The following is a 17,590-nucleotide window of genomic DNA, read 5'->3' on the forward strand; positions in this document are numbered from 1 at the left end:
TGAAAAGAGGCAGAGTTCCATCCCTCACCTTTAGTGTAATTTGTTGACAAAACACCTTTTTTTGCAGAGTCATTATGTATTTAAGTATGATAGTGCTAGCAAGAGATCAGTGTTGGGTTATCAAGTGCATACTATGAGACACTATCACCTTAGAAAGTAGAACATCATACAAAAAGAAAGCCATTCAAAAATACAAAATATTTTGGACCTTTATATTCCTCACCCTTGAAGATTTTCCAATAAAATTCAAGTGCCTCTGTTTAAAAAAATTAAATTAACAAAAAGGTATTTTTGATTGCATCAGGTGTCATGAGTTAGCACAAGTGTTAGCCTGAACAGTAATGTGTCTTTGGGATATTTTTTTCCTCAAGCCAAAAGGAGACAGGGGGAGGAGGAACAAGCAACAACACTGTCACAGCTGTGATTACAGTGGAGAAAAAACATTCCCTTAATGAAGCTGGGCATTACCCTCTCCAAGTACGTGTCCATCGTACATTTCACAGCTTGTGCTCAAAAATACTGCAGTAAAATGATTGGCATTTCCAGAGCTAGCTAATTTAAAGCTACTTCAGATACATCTTCACTCTGGTCCCTGTTATAAGGACTGCATAACCAGAGGAAGATAGAATAGATTTGTTTTCTAAGCAAAATAAACTACTCTATCATTTTAGACCCATCTCTTGGATCAGGATAACAACTAGTACTCCTGCATTTCACTGCGGCAGAGCTGATTTGGATGCAGTGGATAATGAAAGAGAACTACTACCATGAAACAACATAATCAAAATCATGCCCTTTTTCAGGTGGAGGCAAATAAAAAACCCATCACATTGGGCCTTACATTTATATCATTTTTATGATTTAAAGTCAGGGTGGTAGATGAACGACAACTGAAATTTATTTGGTTTTAGTGTGACCAGATTCAGAGCTACCTGAATAAAGAAATTAAGTGATTTTATGTACATGTGTCTAGATAGCTTTAATCGGAGTCTTTATTAAATATAAAATTACACAGTAAAATATGTATTTGTTCTTTACAACATCACACACATTTTTTTTAGCATAATCTGATTTCTATCCTATGGTGGTGCTAAATAGAAAAAAAAAATGTATTTCACTTCAATTCTGAACATGTCTATATTTTCCAAGAGCAATTCTTAGAAAATTGCAAGAGGTTATGTCTAAGGTCATATGGACCTACAACAGTGGATTTCTTTATGGTATGAAATAGAGATCTCAGAATTGCAAGTAATAAATATGATTTTGATAAGCACGTCTACACAGGAAAATAAGAAATTCCTAAAAAGTTTTCTGTGAAGCACCTTCCTCCTTCATGTCCTGTATTACTCTATACTTATAAATAATAAAAAAGGAGACTGATAACAGTAGCTTTATGTAAGCAAGCTTAGAAATCACACTCAGATAAGTGCTTTTGACCTAAATCTTGTAGCGCCTCGATCTGACATATAACCCCACAACTGTGAAATTCTGTATGAGATTTAGCAGTTTGAAGCTGCCAACTGACCCAGCCATAAAGCAGCCAGAGATAAGGATTTAAGGTACGATATGATACAATTAGACATTCACCTCCTATGTATTTCAGTCCATTTCAGTATTTAAACCACTTAAAAGTTGCAAGCTTTTTATTAAAATGTAAATGCTGGTGTGCCGTATATTTAAAAGCAGCTAACAACAACAAGAAAAGACTCTCATAAATTAGATTTCAATGAATGAAAAGCGTAAACAGGAGATGCTTTTGCAAAACTCTTCTAGACATGCAGAGATAAAGGATGGTTCTACCACACAAAATAATCAGATACAAAAATAGCTGTTCAGAAACAGCACACCTAAGGAGTACTTTAATCAAACATTTAGGTTACCTGCCAAAAGGACCATGATCTCTTCAAAATGCAATGCGGATTAAAGTGTTATCTAACACAAGCAGAAAACTAACCTTGGAGTGGAAGTTCGAAATGTGTTCATCATAATTTTCATGTCTTTGGATAGAGAAACCAGCTTTTTCAGCTAGATTGCAAAACTGGTTTAAAGTATTCCCTCGGAGTGGAGCAAATACCATTGCTTTTCCCTGGAACATTAAAAAGAGAATTTATACATTTTTAAAACTGGAAGAGAACCAGCCATAACATACACCTGAATAAGCTTTTAATATACTTAAGCTGGAAAAGTCATTTGTTCTCTTGGTAAAATACTAAAATAGAGTGATACAAATAATTGTTCAAAATATGCAAGATTTCTGTGATTAAACAAATGCAAAATAGAAAGTAATAAATAAATATTTTCTTTAGAAATCTGCCAGCTGCCGTACATCTGCTCCTTTTCATGTAATAATGGTGGCTATGAATTACCAAAATAAAACACAGAAAAAGCATACAAAACATTACACTCAATGCAAAATCTATTTGTTAGCTCATGACCATGCAAAGACTGTAAATAATGATTTTCTTTTTTCACTCTCACACATAGAAGAGTACCTCCCATTTGCCGTCAGTGGAATTACAACAGTGTAAAACAAGGCAAAATGGGAGGCAAATCAGACCTGATTATTAATTTTTTAAAGATATTTTAAACTACCTGAGCAGTGCAACCAAATTTGACCTTAAATTGGTAAATTGCATTTAAAGCAGGACTTAATGTTCTTGAGTAGTAATTCTGGATCTTTCAAGATGATCAGGCCATTTATGATGCCTAGGCAATACATTATGGCCATTAGCTAATTTTTTGTTCATCCTTCTGTATTTAAGAAAACAAAAATGACTGTACCTTAAACTGACAGATTTTAGACTCTGTGCAAAGTACAAGCCCCAAACCTAACCTACTTGATATAGCATCTCTTGAAATCCTATTTACAAAATTAATTCTAATTGGCTGAATACCGGGTTCTGTCACATGGAATGAAAACTGGTTGAAGAGCTGTAAACAAAGGTTAATATCAGCCAACAGCATATCACACCAAGGGCAGCCATGAAGTTTACTGTGAGTTCTTGTGTTTAACTTCGATATTAATGAGAGCTAAGGCTAAATTGTGAGGTGCTGTAATCAACCAAAGAGACAAAAATATTTTTAGGGATTTGAAGAAGTTGTAAAATGATAAGACATTGTAGAAGAATGTTTGGCTTGAGAAAATGCAATCTTGTATACCACAGGAAAAAAGTGATCAGAAGAGAGAATTTCCATGGGAACTCTGGAAAGTTACAATGCTGACACAGACAGTGTGGAGAATAGGGAACAAATCTGTGTGTTACAGCTCACGCACACACACGCTGAGACAACATGCAGTGAGGCAGCAATAAAAAATCTACATCAGTATCTATGGTACTAATGTCTACTTAAAAGACTTCAATCATTAATACCACAGCACTGTATTTATTCTCACAATGCCTCTGTGAGATAGGGAAATACTGTTATCTTTCTCATGGGAAATTTAAGCACAAAGGAGACCTAGGGCAATATCCAAAGCAACTCACTTCTGCTCGTTTCTGTAGCTGTAACTTTAATTCTGTGGCTAACTATGAGGTACAAAGGGGTGTAACTCCCACCGAAGGCACTGGAATTCATTATGTAAATGTTAGATCTGAATATAGGCTCAGCTAGGGATGAAAAACATTAAACACAGGAAATTCACAATCAGTTTCCTCACATCCTTGGCATGCTTTAATGTCATCAGACAGAAGTGAGTAGCAAAGGGAGTCTTCAGCTGAGGATCCTCCTCCTGCTGCCATCTCATGCTCCCCAGAACGTTGTTCTGCAGAGACCCTTCCTGGTGTAAGAAGGATGAGACTCCTCTGGAGTCCCTCATCATCATGGGCAGCTTCACAGAGAGGTCACTGTAATGGGCAACATGTCCCCCACTGTTCTTGTTTCAGCTGGAATAAAGTTGGTTTTCTTCTTAGTAGCTGGTGTAGAGCTGTATTTTGGATTTAGGATGAGAATAATGTTGATAACACACTGATGTTTTTAGTTGTTGCTGAGCAGTGCTTACACTAAGCCAAGGACTTGTCAGCTTCCCATGCTGCCCCATCAGTGGAGACTGGGAGTGTGCAAGAAATTGGGAGGGGACACAGCCAGGACAGCTGACTCAAATGAGCCAAGGGGGTATTCTATACCATATGATGTCATGCCCAGCATATAAACTGGGGGCGCTGGCTGGGGGACACCAGGGCTCAGAGATTGGCTGGGCATTGGTCAGCAGGTGGTGAGCAATTGTATTGTGCATCACTTGTTTTGTATATTCTATTATCATCGTTATTAGTAGTATTATTATTATCCCCTTCCTTTTTTGTCCTATTAAATTGTCTTTACCTCAACAGATGAGTTTTACTTTTTTTCCCCAATTCTCTCCCCCATTCCACTGAGGGGGGAGTGAGCAAGTGGCTGCATGGTGCTTATTTGTTGGCTGGGGTTAAACCACAACACCCACCGGGGCTTACTGACCACACGATTCACGCAGGGACTTCAGGAATGGCTAGACCTCATGAATTGAGACTGCTGGAGGCCACACACCCTACATCGGCCACTGATCCAGCAGCTTCAATGAGGAAGCAATGCTCATACCACAGCACCCCCTTACAGAATTCCATCTGGAGTCAGCAGTTCCTGTGGTCATTCCTTCTCATACTCTGTAGACTACTTCAAATTTAATTTGAAAGAGAAATACAGTAAAATAGAATGTAACATGCTATGAAATGTCTCTTAAAACCAGGCTGATAATCTTGAAATAACTTTGAAAAAGGGGAATGGCCTTTTATGGAAATCAGTACACAGTTACTTTTGGCCAGCTCTTTAGCTCGTGTAAAAACCCAATCATCTATTGAATTTAGTGTGCGTCTAAAACACCTGAGGATCTTGCTCTTGCTGATAAAAATCAAGAAATCATGATTAAGCTTAACACTACAATAATCTCTGCAAAACTGGCAGGTATTATGGAGGTACTGTGGTCAATTCTGGTCTATCATAATCTGGGTTTAAAGCACTTTCTTGTCAACTGCTTGATCTCTGTGACTCCGCTACCTGTTGTGGGTCTGCATTTGTGTTTCTAATTTTAAAAAGTTTTTAATTTCTTAGTTGCTGTACAATAAAAAAATTAGACCAGTGGCCTGGATCTACACTTGATGGACTATCTCAACGCTGTTCAATTCAGAAGTGTCTCCCAGTTTAGGATGATGTTTAAAGTCCAAAATGGCCCTTCCCCAGCTGGCAAAATACTTCCAGTAAACCCGTGAACAAAACACAAAGGAAAATGTCAGTTACAATAGTTCAAAGTGTCACTAAAATGCTGCAGTAAGATAATGGGACAGACGTTCACATTTTGGACATGACTATGACTAAGTTTACTCAACAATCATTATTAAATGCAGTCTTATTTGCTGGTACTAATCAAGGCTCAATAGCATCCCATTGAATTCATTGGGGTTTTGAGTGGATAGGCCACAGAAGAATCAAAGCCTTCATAAAAAAATGTTCTTAATTAGGGAAATACACAAACAAGCAACTGCTTATTCTGAGACTGAAATTAAAAGTATATTTTAATGATAGAAAAAAATAAAATGAAATGTTGGCAAATCAAGTAGCTTGTTTATAAGAGGAATAAAATGTAGCCATTCAAGATAAATTTGTTTGATGTAAAATTTCAGTGCCTAATTCTTGGAATCCGTTTACAGGTGACATTTGCCTTTGTAACAAATTCAGATAGAAATCTTAGCCCCCAGTAACCATGTGAGCTGCTCATTTCTGGTCCTCTCTTCCTGTGCCAATACAACTGTCCATGAGGCCATACTATGGATCAGATGACTGAAATCATCAGAGTCCTGTTTCCAGGAAAACAAAAAGTTATCCAAAACACATCATTCATTCTGTGCATAAGGATTCTAATAGCCACAAATAACATCCTTAATGAAAAAGGAAATACTGCAGATACATTTATCCCTTTTTATACTAACAGTAAGAGTAGATTACCTGTTCTGAATTTCTCCTTCAAGACAGCTTTGTAAGGATACCCATTATTTTCTGTTTACTCCACTTTTCCTTCTGGTTTTACTGGCTAATACTTTCCCTGAACTCTTCTATCCTAGCTGCATCCTAGTTACACTTGAAAGATGTCTTACATCTAGATATGTCTTCAATTTGAGATCGTTCCTCTATCAATTTGGCAAAGTATTACCAATAAGGAAATGTAACATCTAAATCTGAGACAGCATAATTCATGTAGAAGGGTGAACTTAATCAAAGTAGTTTATGGGCACAAACTTGGGCACAAACTAATGCCCATAAACTATTCTTAATTATTGCAACTGGCAAATGAGTTCACTATTAATTTATATTTGCTTTAAAGGCCAAAGTATAGTGCTATTTAGTAAAGTTTCTTCTGATGTTATCCTTAGATTTATAGTGGTTAACAAGAACAGTAAAAATAATAACTGTTTTGTACTTGTGACTGAATCTTCTCTTGGGATCTCAAATCAGTATATGCTTTTATTTGGGTCTTTTAACCAATGAAAGCATATGCTTGAAGGCATCTCTGTTCAACATGTCCTTTTTGGACAAAAGAGCTCATTTTAGGTGTCTGTACTCCTAGCTTCCACCCCACACAATAGTTTGCTGTCCTCTTAGTTATGAATTACAATAATTTGCAAGGCCATGCTATAACTGGATATCCATCCATATAACCATCCATAAAGTGGATTAGGCAAATGACTTTAGTTAAAAAATACAGCTCGGACAGTGGTCCAAAACTGCAACAGAAATACCTGCAAGGAGCAAGAATTTCTTAAGCTAGCTTTCCTGATAAGAAATAGGAACCATGGCCTAAAATGCATAGCAAATAAGTACAGGCTATGCTATTAATCACAATATGCAGAAGCAAGCCAGACTAGGAAGACAGGCAACAAAAAGCCATCTCCCTTTACTCCATCTACATTCACAAAAGACTGTAGTTTATCTGCTCTGAAAAACAAAGGCATGTTCTGAATTTGAATTAGCTGACTGGAGTTAAAAGGCTACAAAGTCCAGCCAGTTTTGGCTTAAAGTCAGGTTAACAAATCCTAAATTGTCTAGAGATGGGAACTTGAGCTATGAACACTACTTAAAATTCAGGCTGCATTATTGTCATTGTTTTTTAAATAAAATTCTCTGGTTGAGCTAATCAGCCCAGGTAAAGAGTGCATGTGTGTGTGTGCCTATACAAATGTATGTGTGTACTCATGTTTTTAGCAATATAGACCACGAGACCATGACTAGCTATGAGCAGGAGTCAAAGCAACTAACAGCTATTCCAGCTAGAGGCTCTAGCCAGGTCAGTTACCAGGGCACCCCTTTATACACTTCTCTTCCTGCCACCCATACTCTTCTCCCCCAGTGTCCTTTCATTGAGCCAAGACAGTGGCCTATGGGGCTACCTGAAGAACTAGTTGCGAACATGCTGAAAAAGAAAACTTTTTGCATTTTTTTTTAAACTGGGATCGGCTTTGTGTTCCGGATCACCTCTGGTCCCCAAAATTATTGCACCCTAACAACTGATGGTACATCATGAAAGTCAGAATGCACCACCCTGGGCAGGAGCTGCTTAACCTCCTCTTGCTGCCACTGACTGAAGTATCTGGGTAACCTTTTCCTCAGGGTGCTACATTTCTCCTGTCTTCCTGGCAGCTTTGCCCCACAGCTCATTAAAATAATTCAGTCTTAAGTATCTTGCCTTAGGTCACTCAGGAAAGTTTATGCTAGAACCAAGAATAGAAACCTGATGACTCTTAGCAAAGAATGGGATTACTTACATGACTAAAATGACTCGGTTTCTTAAGCCTTTGCACATTTGTGTCTTCTATTCCTTTTACAGAGAAAATCTTTTGTACAAAAAGTACAATACAATTTTTTAAATGAAGTTTGGAGAATGCACTGCTAACATGAAATACTTTTGTTTCGAAATGGAGAATTCACCTTACTGGAAGATTAGTATGTTAAGCATAAAAGGTAAAACTCCTGTTTCAAATTCCTACTTATAGTAATTGCTTTACATGTTTTCTCATATTCTTATTTTGGTATCTTCTTTAAAAAATTTTTTTTTTGAGATTCAAGTTTATTTGGTTGGTATAAGTATAGGCACATAACAGCTTTGGAGTTTTTGCCTGTAGGTCTCTCTGATTTAACAGCCTAATAGATTGAGATTGGTAAAGTATTTCCTCAGTGACAATCATGTAGAACATGTAAGCATTTTATGAAGAGCTTAATTTTGTTATGTTCTAAAGCATAAAACATGTAAACACAGGGCTTACTTAATGGAAAAAAAGTTTTAGGCTACAATATATGCATAAGGGTTTTGTTCATTTTATATGAACAGAAATGAAAAGAAAAAATATTCTTTCATAATAAATAAATACACAATGACAAAGGTTACAATTGAAGGGATTACAAATGACAGAAGCCAACATAAAAACTTTCAATATCATACTTTTACTTTAATATGAAGACATTATTATCAAAGGAAAATACTTGAGAAACGCTTTGATAAAAATAATCTCATGCTATCTTTGAAGCGGTTTCATTTATTTTACTACCCACTGTGTTCCTTATCAGAAGGCCAAGTATAAGAAGTTTCCTAGTTTATGATTAGGAAAGAATCTGATAGATTAGAAGACTCAATTGAAGTTGGACATAATAAGTATTAAAGTATTACATGACATTAATCCTGCCATTCCATTACTCTCTCAATCATTGTGCACAGACTAATTATTCTGAAGCCAGTGTTCAGGAGAAAATAGAAACATACTTACACTGGGTTGGAGTAATCTCTTTATTGCATCAACAAGGCCAGCTCTGTACCGGTCCAGAAACAGGCTGACATTGAGAAGAGAACAGAATCCAGATTAAAATGGGTTTTCAATTCTAATGATACTAATGCAGATAAGTACAAGGCTAATTACATATGTTTACACAATGCTGTAAAAGAGAAACTGTGGTCTACAGTTCTGTCCAGTCCAGGTACTTTTAAATATTAAAAAAAAAAAAAAGACATAAAACCAAATATAATCTAAACCGAAGCTAAAATAGCAGCATGAAACAGATCTTTAGATAGCTGAAATTCACAAATCACATATGCTAGCTATTGCAATACTACCATATCAGAAATCAGGATCAATATACAAAGTTAAGATTTTACATGCTTTTTTTTATACAAGGCTGGGGTGGAGTTTTTTAAAGTGTTTTCTATTGTATTTCAGGGGTTAACATTAAGGGTATTTTTTTTTCTTTTACCTTCCCAGTTGTGGCATTAATTCATTATTATCGATTATGCACATTTGTTCTATTTATGTATCTATTCCTATAAAGATTTATAAGGGCCTACGTCCTCGTCCTCTCTCAAGAGCAAAATCCTTCATCTCCAGCATGGGTCCCGCAAGGACAGCAGCAGAGTCAATTTTCCCATGCAATGTTGCCAACATGCTCAATCCTATTTTGGTGTGATTACCTCATGATTTGAGGGGATAATTCATTCTTCATGCCTCTCAGTACCTTAATGTATATACTAATAGTGGCAACCAGGGTGCCAATCAGTCTTGACTAGGTATTTGTGGACATCTAGTTACTGTGGATGAGAGTGCATTTACAATGGTTAGTGAACAACCATCAGATAGCAACTGATGCCTTTCAGTCCTTACTACCAAGGGCTGCATTTATATTGGTGATTCAGATAACAAACTAGCAAGCAGGCCACAAATAATGTGATTCTTTCTTCATTATTTTTCATGCTTTCTCTGTAATAAAACTGCTTCCCAGCCTGTGTTAAGCTCAAGTTCCATACTACACAGCATTTTGTCCATTCTTTATGATTTTTTTCTGTACTCCCCTTTCCTTTATTCTCAAACATCTCTTTCTGAAGAGATGTGGGCAATTTTTTTTTCCAGGTTTGAAATTTCTAAAAGAATACAAAGAATATATGAAAACACTGAAGAGAAAAAAGTGGTCTGCAACCACACGCCGGTCATCAAGAACAGAATATGTGTGGATATTTAGGTAAGGACAATCCACAACTACCAGGGAGCATACAATATTACATATCATAGGGTCAAGTGGCTGTGTAACAGCTGTGAATTTTTGTTAGTCAGAAAAAAAAAGAAAGCCTATCGGAAAACTTGTCAGTGACCACATTTCATCAGTAAAAACTGGCAGAACCTCACGTTGCTGAGAAAATATGGTAGACTGGGTATCCATACATTTCTTAAAGAACATTTCATATAGTAGTACGACCCTTTGAATTTCTTCTCAAGATATCGAAGTGCTAGCTAAAAACTTCTCTGATACACTGCCCACAAGAAAATTTAAACTTTAGCAATCGCCATGATGGCTGCCCCTCAGCCCTGATTAACCTTACTGGAAGAATCTTACTGAAAAAATTCTTGTTTAAATTTAATTCATTGAAACAGCAGCTGATATCTCTGATATTGCCTGGGAATTTTAATCACATTCACCTCAGGTAGATCCCTATAGATACCATAAGACACTACTTCACCAGGAGCTTAGCCACCTGCAGAAGAGGTAGAATATAGTGCATGAGTTTTCTTCCAAAAGAATCGCTAAAAATAATTAATTTTCTTCAACATGAAACATTGCAAGCATGCACACATTGAAGACTTGCTGAGATCCTGCATAGCCAGAAGTACATTCCAAATGAAAAATTCACTTATTTTTATTTTTGAAAGTAGTGTCATGGAAACACAATTTGGAGCAGCTTACCAGTGCTAAAATTCCTTTTTCATGGACCTGCATACCATTCTCTCCTTTTACAATGAGATAGGGGCACAGCTGCTGCTACCAATCTTGTTCCTTTACAATGAGAGGACTACAGGCCTTTGTTCACCACAAACTGAGTGTCTGAGAACTTAAAATGGTTACATGACCTGCTAGATTAGACAACTTCAATAATACCTTTTCTGTCCAACCCGAATTGATATTTCAGTGATATGGGAGATGATAGATTCTTAGCCGTCTTAACTTAGGAAAGCAGATAACCCGGGACAATTGCCCTGGCTCTGCTCCTAAGTTGTCCCTGCCCTCCAAAAGGCCTGACCCTGGGAACAGGACCTACTTCAATTGAAAATAGTCTCCAATACTGCGATTTTCAGTCTGTTGCTCTGTGAGCCATGTACTCTGATCAGAGGGAGCAGAGAAGGCTGGAAGCAATGTTAATGCAATGCAGTGACTCCAGGGAACATCGCTATTCTCCCTCTGAGTTGGAGGACGCCTTGAATGAGGAAAATCCTGAAGGAATCGCTGGATAATCTGTGCTGCAGACAGGGCCAGCACAGGATTTGGCCCACGCAAGGAGATTTAGTCAAGCAATTTCTCTTACCAGTAGAATTTGTATGACTAAATATTATCACAGCATACTGAAAATATTACCCAAGAGAATCCTTTAAAGCTCACAACAGCTCAGTGAAATTAAATAATGTATTGTTCTAAACCATTCACACTCAGTTCTCACACCTCAATTCAAATTTGGCTTAGCTCACCATTACTTTAGTGGTAATGCCTCATGTTTATGTAGTAAAGATGCTCTGAAATCAGTAACTCAGGACAGGAATAGCAAGGTTTCCTTGGGCCAGCAAGGAAGTTTTTGGATCACAGCAGTAGAGAGGCAAGAACACAGTTGATGATTTGGCTTTTGCTTAGGCAGTGCTCTTAACCTGTGAAATCTGGATGAGCAGGCAGGCAATCTTGTCATCTCCCTCCTCTTTTTTTTTTTTTTTTTAACTTTACATTACCATTAAAACCAAAATGAAAGTTTATACCACAACTGTACAGAAGTAGCAGTAAGCCACAAGGGAACAAATTTAAAAAAAACAAGTAGATTCTCAGTTTGCTTCATGCTGATATCCTTTTATCTCGTGCCTTGCAACAAGGGGCATATACTTAAATTTTATAGGCTATGATGTGAACTTATTTTTCTTTTTGCATACTTTGCAACTGGTAAGACAGCTTAGTTTACAGGTGTACTTCAGACATGACTACATTCATGTATAGTGCCTAACATATAAAGCCATTTATCTTTTTGTTCGCCTTCAACTGCATGGCTGACATAAACTGAAAAAACCCCTTACTTCCATGTCGTCAGATTCCAATGCACTTGAAAGTGTCTGCAAGAAATCAGGCTTAAAGCAAATAATAAATTTAAACTGAAGAAGGACAGAGATCTTACTGCATTCCTGCAAAAAGATTCTTTATATTAAATGAAATATCCTAATGGAGACAAAATTGACATATTTTAAGATATTTAAAGAATACTTTCAGTTTAGTTCTACATTCCTGGTGAATCCACAACTCTCCATGACTTCAGCAAAAATCTCAGCAGTGAAAGTAATGTGGGATAGCTCCCCTGGCCTCTGCTGTGCAAATACTTATGCATGTGCCAGACTTTAAGCGTATAATCAGTCTAACTAAGTAAAGTGGGATATTATGCATTTCCAAAATGATATCAGGATCTAGACCATATACTGTCTCTAGATTAAAATTATTAGTGAAAACTTGTTTCACAAGAATGTGAAAACCAAAGATTTTTCTACTGACTCAGTCCTACTGGCCTTGACTCTCTCCTTGGATTAAAAATCTCAGCAACTTTTTTCTTAATAAAGAAAAGGATATATGCTTCCTTTTAAATAATCAGAAAACTGAGGCTCTCAAGAGCTTTGGAAGAGTTCTGGTTTTGGCCTGTCCATACAGGCACCTGTAATTTCTCCTTCTCTATTCATAGGCACTCTTACAATTCCAGCACCTGCATGACTTTATATCCACAAGCGTAGGTCAAGTGAAAGACTGAAATTCTGGCAGCCCCCACCGTGCCTTAAAATTCCCCCTCAAAAACATGAGGCGAGTGGATATGCTTTGAAGTTTCCATTATTTCAGTATTTTTTTCCAGTGTATCCTTCTTCCAGGTGTGGCCTCACCAAGATTATTTTTTTCCTTATTTTATCTCAGAGTTGACATTTTACAAGTTATTTCGGAACTGCTGAACCATGAAACTATTTTTATTGTCAAAATCCTGAATGGTTAAATAATGACTAGCTTTTGCAGTTTGCTTCTTATTTATTTTATAATCTAGTTGAGCTACTAAATTTAGCTGTTAACTAATAGACTGTCTGTTCTGGGAAATAACTTATTTTCCATTCCTGCACACAAGGTTTATGAAAGTCTGACTGTAAATATATGAATATAAACATATCGCTGCTTGTTGTAGTCATGTGCATTTTTACTTGAACCTCCATGTAGATTTGGAATATGTTTATGAATAGAGCTTGTTTTCATGTAAATGGGATCAAGCAGTACCACTGGTTAGCTATTCAGAGAATCAGACAATATCACCCTTGCTGGAAATACTTCAATAAAAATTTATCCATGTACCTAATATTTGAACTCAGATTTTTGCTTTCTAGTTCTCTGTTCTAATCTCAGATTTTATTGACTGACAATGAACTATATGATGGTGTTAAACTAAATGCAATCTATTCTATCTGTTTTTATCGCTGCATACTTCAAGTTTCAGCCAAGAAGCTATAAGAAAAGAGATATTTTTTCTTCCTCTTCAATGGCAGCCCACAAAATTCAGAGAGCAAAAATCCTGCCAACAGTTCTCAAGCTGATTCTGTATCTCAGAAAAGAAATACATGAAAATGAAAAGAAGATTCGAGTTTGATAAAGCATGGAACATTTATTTTCCCCAGCCTTTTCATGTACCAGAAAACCTGGTGTCCATAACTAAAAGAATGATTTCTAAAAGAAACAAACAATAAAGGGATTTTCATGCTTATTAAACTACATATATGGGCACTTGCAATAAGAAAATAGAGAGAATTTGTGAATAAAACCACGTACTTTAAACTAACCTGCACACTTCTATTTATTTTTGAGAAATCTATAAATATTTATACACGTACCTGCATCTTAAGTGCTTCAAAATAAATGTACAAAATGAAGGGATTGCAAATGCATTATGTATTTTACCTGTCATGTTTGATTCTTTGTTTCTTAAAGAAACTACACTATTTCCAAACAGACTGGGAGGAGTATTAGGCACGAATATTACTGAAAAAAACCAGCTTAAGTCTTGCTCCACTCTGCTGTACTCCCAGCACAAATAGGATGACATGGTGTGAGTATCAAGAATACAAGAGATGGCACAGCCAGGTTGTTTTGATATTTGTGTGAAGAACAAATTTAACTCTAAATCTCTTGGCAAGACCTTGCTTCACCCACATAATCTGGAGAACATCCATATGTGAGCCCTGTCTAAGCCTCCGAGAAGACTGCTGCCCTCCTGCTCATGTCCGCCAGCATTCTGATCTGACTTTCATACTTAATCTGATCTAATCCTGTCCAGCATTAACTTCATCTGTGCAATGAAACCTGGAGTATCCATTCTAATATTTGGTGAGGAAGGCATTTACTAAATTACTTGCTGAAATCATATGGTGTTGTTTAGCTCCTTATTTTAATCAGATGATGCATCTCTGAGGCACATTATCAGCGATTAGTTAGAAACCCTTCTCTGTCCTTTTTGGGAACAAAGAACTTTTCTGAAATTAAATGCTAAGAGAGATGAAGCACTGTTGCATTCTGTTAACAAACAGGTATTAGAAAAAAGAAAAAAGATAACTAAACACACTTTCTCCAGTGCTATACAAACCCAGTAGCTTTTCTGAAATAAGAAGGGTTTGCTTAAACAGCAAAATATCAAAGAAAAAAAAAAGCTTTAGATGAATATTTTATCAGAAGTCACTTAAAAAGAACATTGTTTAAAAAGACAATAGACAGCTTCATTCTTCCCTTCGCCTTTTTCCTTTAACTATTCCTTTGTAAGGTACAGAAATCTGCTGAACTGAGCTGTCCTAGGAAGTCCCTGTTCTCAGAATTTGTCTCTCACAACAGTTATGTGCAATAAAAACATAAACAGCCTTTTCTGTTTTGGACATTTAAAGAGTCAAGAGCAAATATCTATGAAGGAAAGAGAGATTCATTTACAAACATCTACTCTCCTAAATGAAATTTGCACATCTCTTTTTACACTGTTGCCATTTATATAACACAATTAATAATAATGTACCATTTTTAAAGTTAGCATGCAGTAAATGTAGCACAGCACAATTCTGCAAATCCAGTATCAGAAAAGGGTTGTGTCAATAATCAAATCTATTTGCATAAATTATTAAACAATATACCATATTGTACATGTAGCTACCTTTTCATAAATTAAGTGCTGTACTCTTTTTTTTACTAAGAATTCTCTTATAATTAATGTGTGCCTGTGTAAATAATATAAAGCCTACGTCTACAAATTTTTCTGTCAAATTGATTTAAGAAACAGAATGTGATGGGGGGAAAAAAGGTCTTGAAAATCTTTTTTTCCTTGGAAAGATTTTCTGGGGAGCAAAAAATATATCCCCTTATATCAATAGTCAGATCTTTCCTAAGAAGTAAGCTAATTGAGCTGTTTGTGTTGATAAACTCCCTTTTCTCCAGACTGTTCCTCACTGAGCCATAATTATTTGCAATTTGCCTAAGTCGTCCATTTACTGATACGTCAAGCATGAAACAGAGGCAATTCCAGAAAATGGAAATGCTTCTCAAAATCAATCTTTGGGAAATAATGTGGTAGAAGTTACTGTGTGATAGAAGACTACCTTATAACTGTCACATGGAGATGAATATTAATTTGTTGAGGTTAAGGTGGCTTTGTGCTTCATTTGTTGACTTTGCTTAGCCATCAGCAAGCAGCACAGTACAATTACTCCAGCAAAGCTATTTTTCTAACATGAGTTTTATGATTTTTATGTACTTACCAGTCAGCACACATAACAATGTCAAAATGTCCTTCCAGTTGAGAGACATCTGTCTCATTATCCCATCGTAAAATGCTAGAGGAAAAAAAGATTAAAAAAAAAAGGGAAAAGAAAAAAGGACTTATATTTTTCATCTTGAGATTTTTGAAGTATTAATATTATTCTTATGTGACACAGAAGTTTTTTAAAAAGTACACACTCGTTACTTTCAAAGATGAATGTAAAAATATTATTCTGTACATTTTTAAGGTTTTAAATCTCAAAGCTAAAGAGCTATTTTTTTATTATAACAGAAAGGCAATCCACACAGGTTCTGATGAGTGGATCACCAACAAATATGCATTTCTGAATTAGTGGCACATGTATGGCTTCAGATTTTTACCCATTAACACCACTGCATGAGGAAGTGAAGTCAAAGTATCGACAATCTGAACGAAACACAAATTTGCAGAAGAGATGTGAATTCACGGATCTGTGTTACATCTGGCAGGCAAGTCAGTTGTGTTTCTCATTGATGAAGTGAGCATTCACTTGGGCTGGAGGGAGGAGGGACAGGGTGAAAAAATGCCAAGCTTAACTTCAATGCCAGCTATGTTGCCTCAGGCAAGCTTAAAAATACAGCAATGCTGACTCTGTCAACACCTATTCTCTCATAGGTGGTTAAGTTATTTCATTCTAAGGTACCCAATAGTAGGCAAAAATGCACACATGTACAAAGTTCTTCTTTGTTTATAAATGCTGCCGATTCATGTAGCTGCCATGAAGAATTTCAGTACTTTGCTCCCATTTGAAAACCAGCAACTAGTATTGGAATTTCCTGCATACTTAAAATATCATTACCCCAAAGATTTGAAGCTGCATTTCTATTTCTAGGCTATTTTTAAAAAAAGAATCTACCCTTCTTTTACATTTCCTGGTTATTTCTAATAGAAAGTAGATAAATATTTATGGGAGAAGCACTTGTGGGGGAAGGGTCTAATCTGATCTTGTCAGGTTGTGCATGCTTATCTCAGTTTTGTGTGAGTCTTGACCAAATAGACCCTTTAGTCTTTCCGCAGCTATAATCTACTTCTGGTTAAAAGCCATCTCCATTCACATCCTACTCCTAATATTTAACTGAGGATCAGTTATAATGTGTTCATTCAGAAATGTTCTCTAAGTATACAGGGAAAAAGGGGAATTTTATACATCGACTATACTATAGGCAAAAAAGGCTCGTAAATATGTAGATAGATAGATATAGACCCATAAAGAATTAAGGTACCACAATATGCATGTACCTGTGCGCAGACACAAAATTTGAGAGAGAATGCTTTTAAAACATGGAAATTATGAAAAGAGAGGCCCAGTTGGTTGGGAGAGCTTTGATTATGTGGGGCTCAGTGTAACTGAACAGATCAGGACTCATTTGCCCTCCTGGAATTTACTGTGACAATCCAAAGAGAGAAAAGAGTAGATTAATTTAATTTTTCCCCCTCAAATTGAAAGTAATCCAGATTTTAGAAGCCTAGGTAGCTTTGCACACTGGCACGCAGCAGGCATCCAGTAGTGGAAAGTGACAAAGGAGAGTTCTCACTCCCAGCTGCTGGCTGCCTGCTGGCTACCAGTGGATTTTTCAACCCTGTTTCCGTGGAAACTTAGGTTAGAATGGTGAACATTAGGTAAAGGTAAGTTTTGCGGGTTTAAAGCACGCACTCTAATACTTCAAGAATCCTGAAGCAAAACTGGACATTGGTAGATGAACTGCGAGC

At 36.5% G+C, this 17,590-nt stretch overlaps 1 protein-coding gene across 1 annotated transcript in view; it reads right to left on the reverse strand.

Annotated features, from left to right (window-relative positions):
• Positions 1 to 17,590, reverse strand: part of CAMKMT (calmodulin-lysine N-methyltransferase) — a 225,372-nt gene that overhangs the window by 4,774 nt on the left and 203,008 nt on the right. Inside the window, exons 8-10 of the mRNA XM_049833977.1 lie at positions 15,840 to 15,914; positions 8,784 to 8,847; positions 1,955 to 2,086 (exon numbers count right to left, since the gene is read on the reverse strand). Coding sequence (XP_049689934.1) covers positions 1,955 to 2,086; positions 8,784 to 8,847; positions 15,840 to 15,914 — 271 coding nt within the window. The remainder of the gene's footprint in view (positions 1 to 1,954; positions 2,087 to 8,783; positions 8,848 to 15,839; positions 15,915 to 17,590) is intronic.

The sequence above is a fragment of the Accipiter gentilis genome, chromosome 30 (assembly GCF_929443795.1).
Source record: "Accipiter gentilis chromosome 30, bAccGen1.1, whole genome shotgun sequence".
In the NCBI taxonomy this organism is placed as follows: Eukaryota; Metazoa; Chordata; class Aves; order Accipitriformes; family Accipitridae; genus Astur; species Astur gentilis.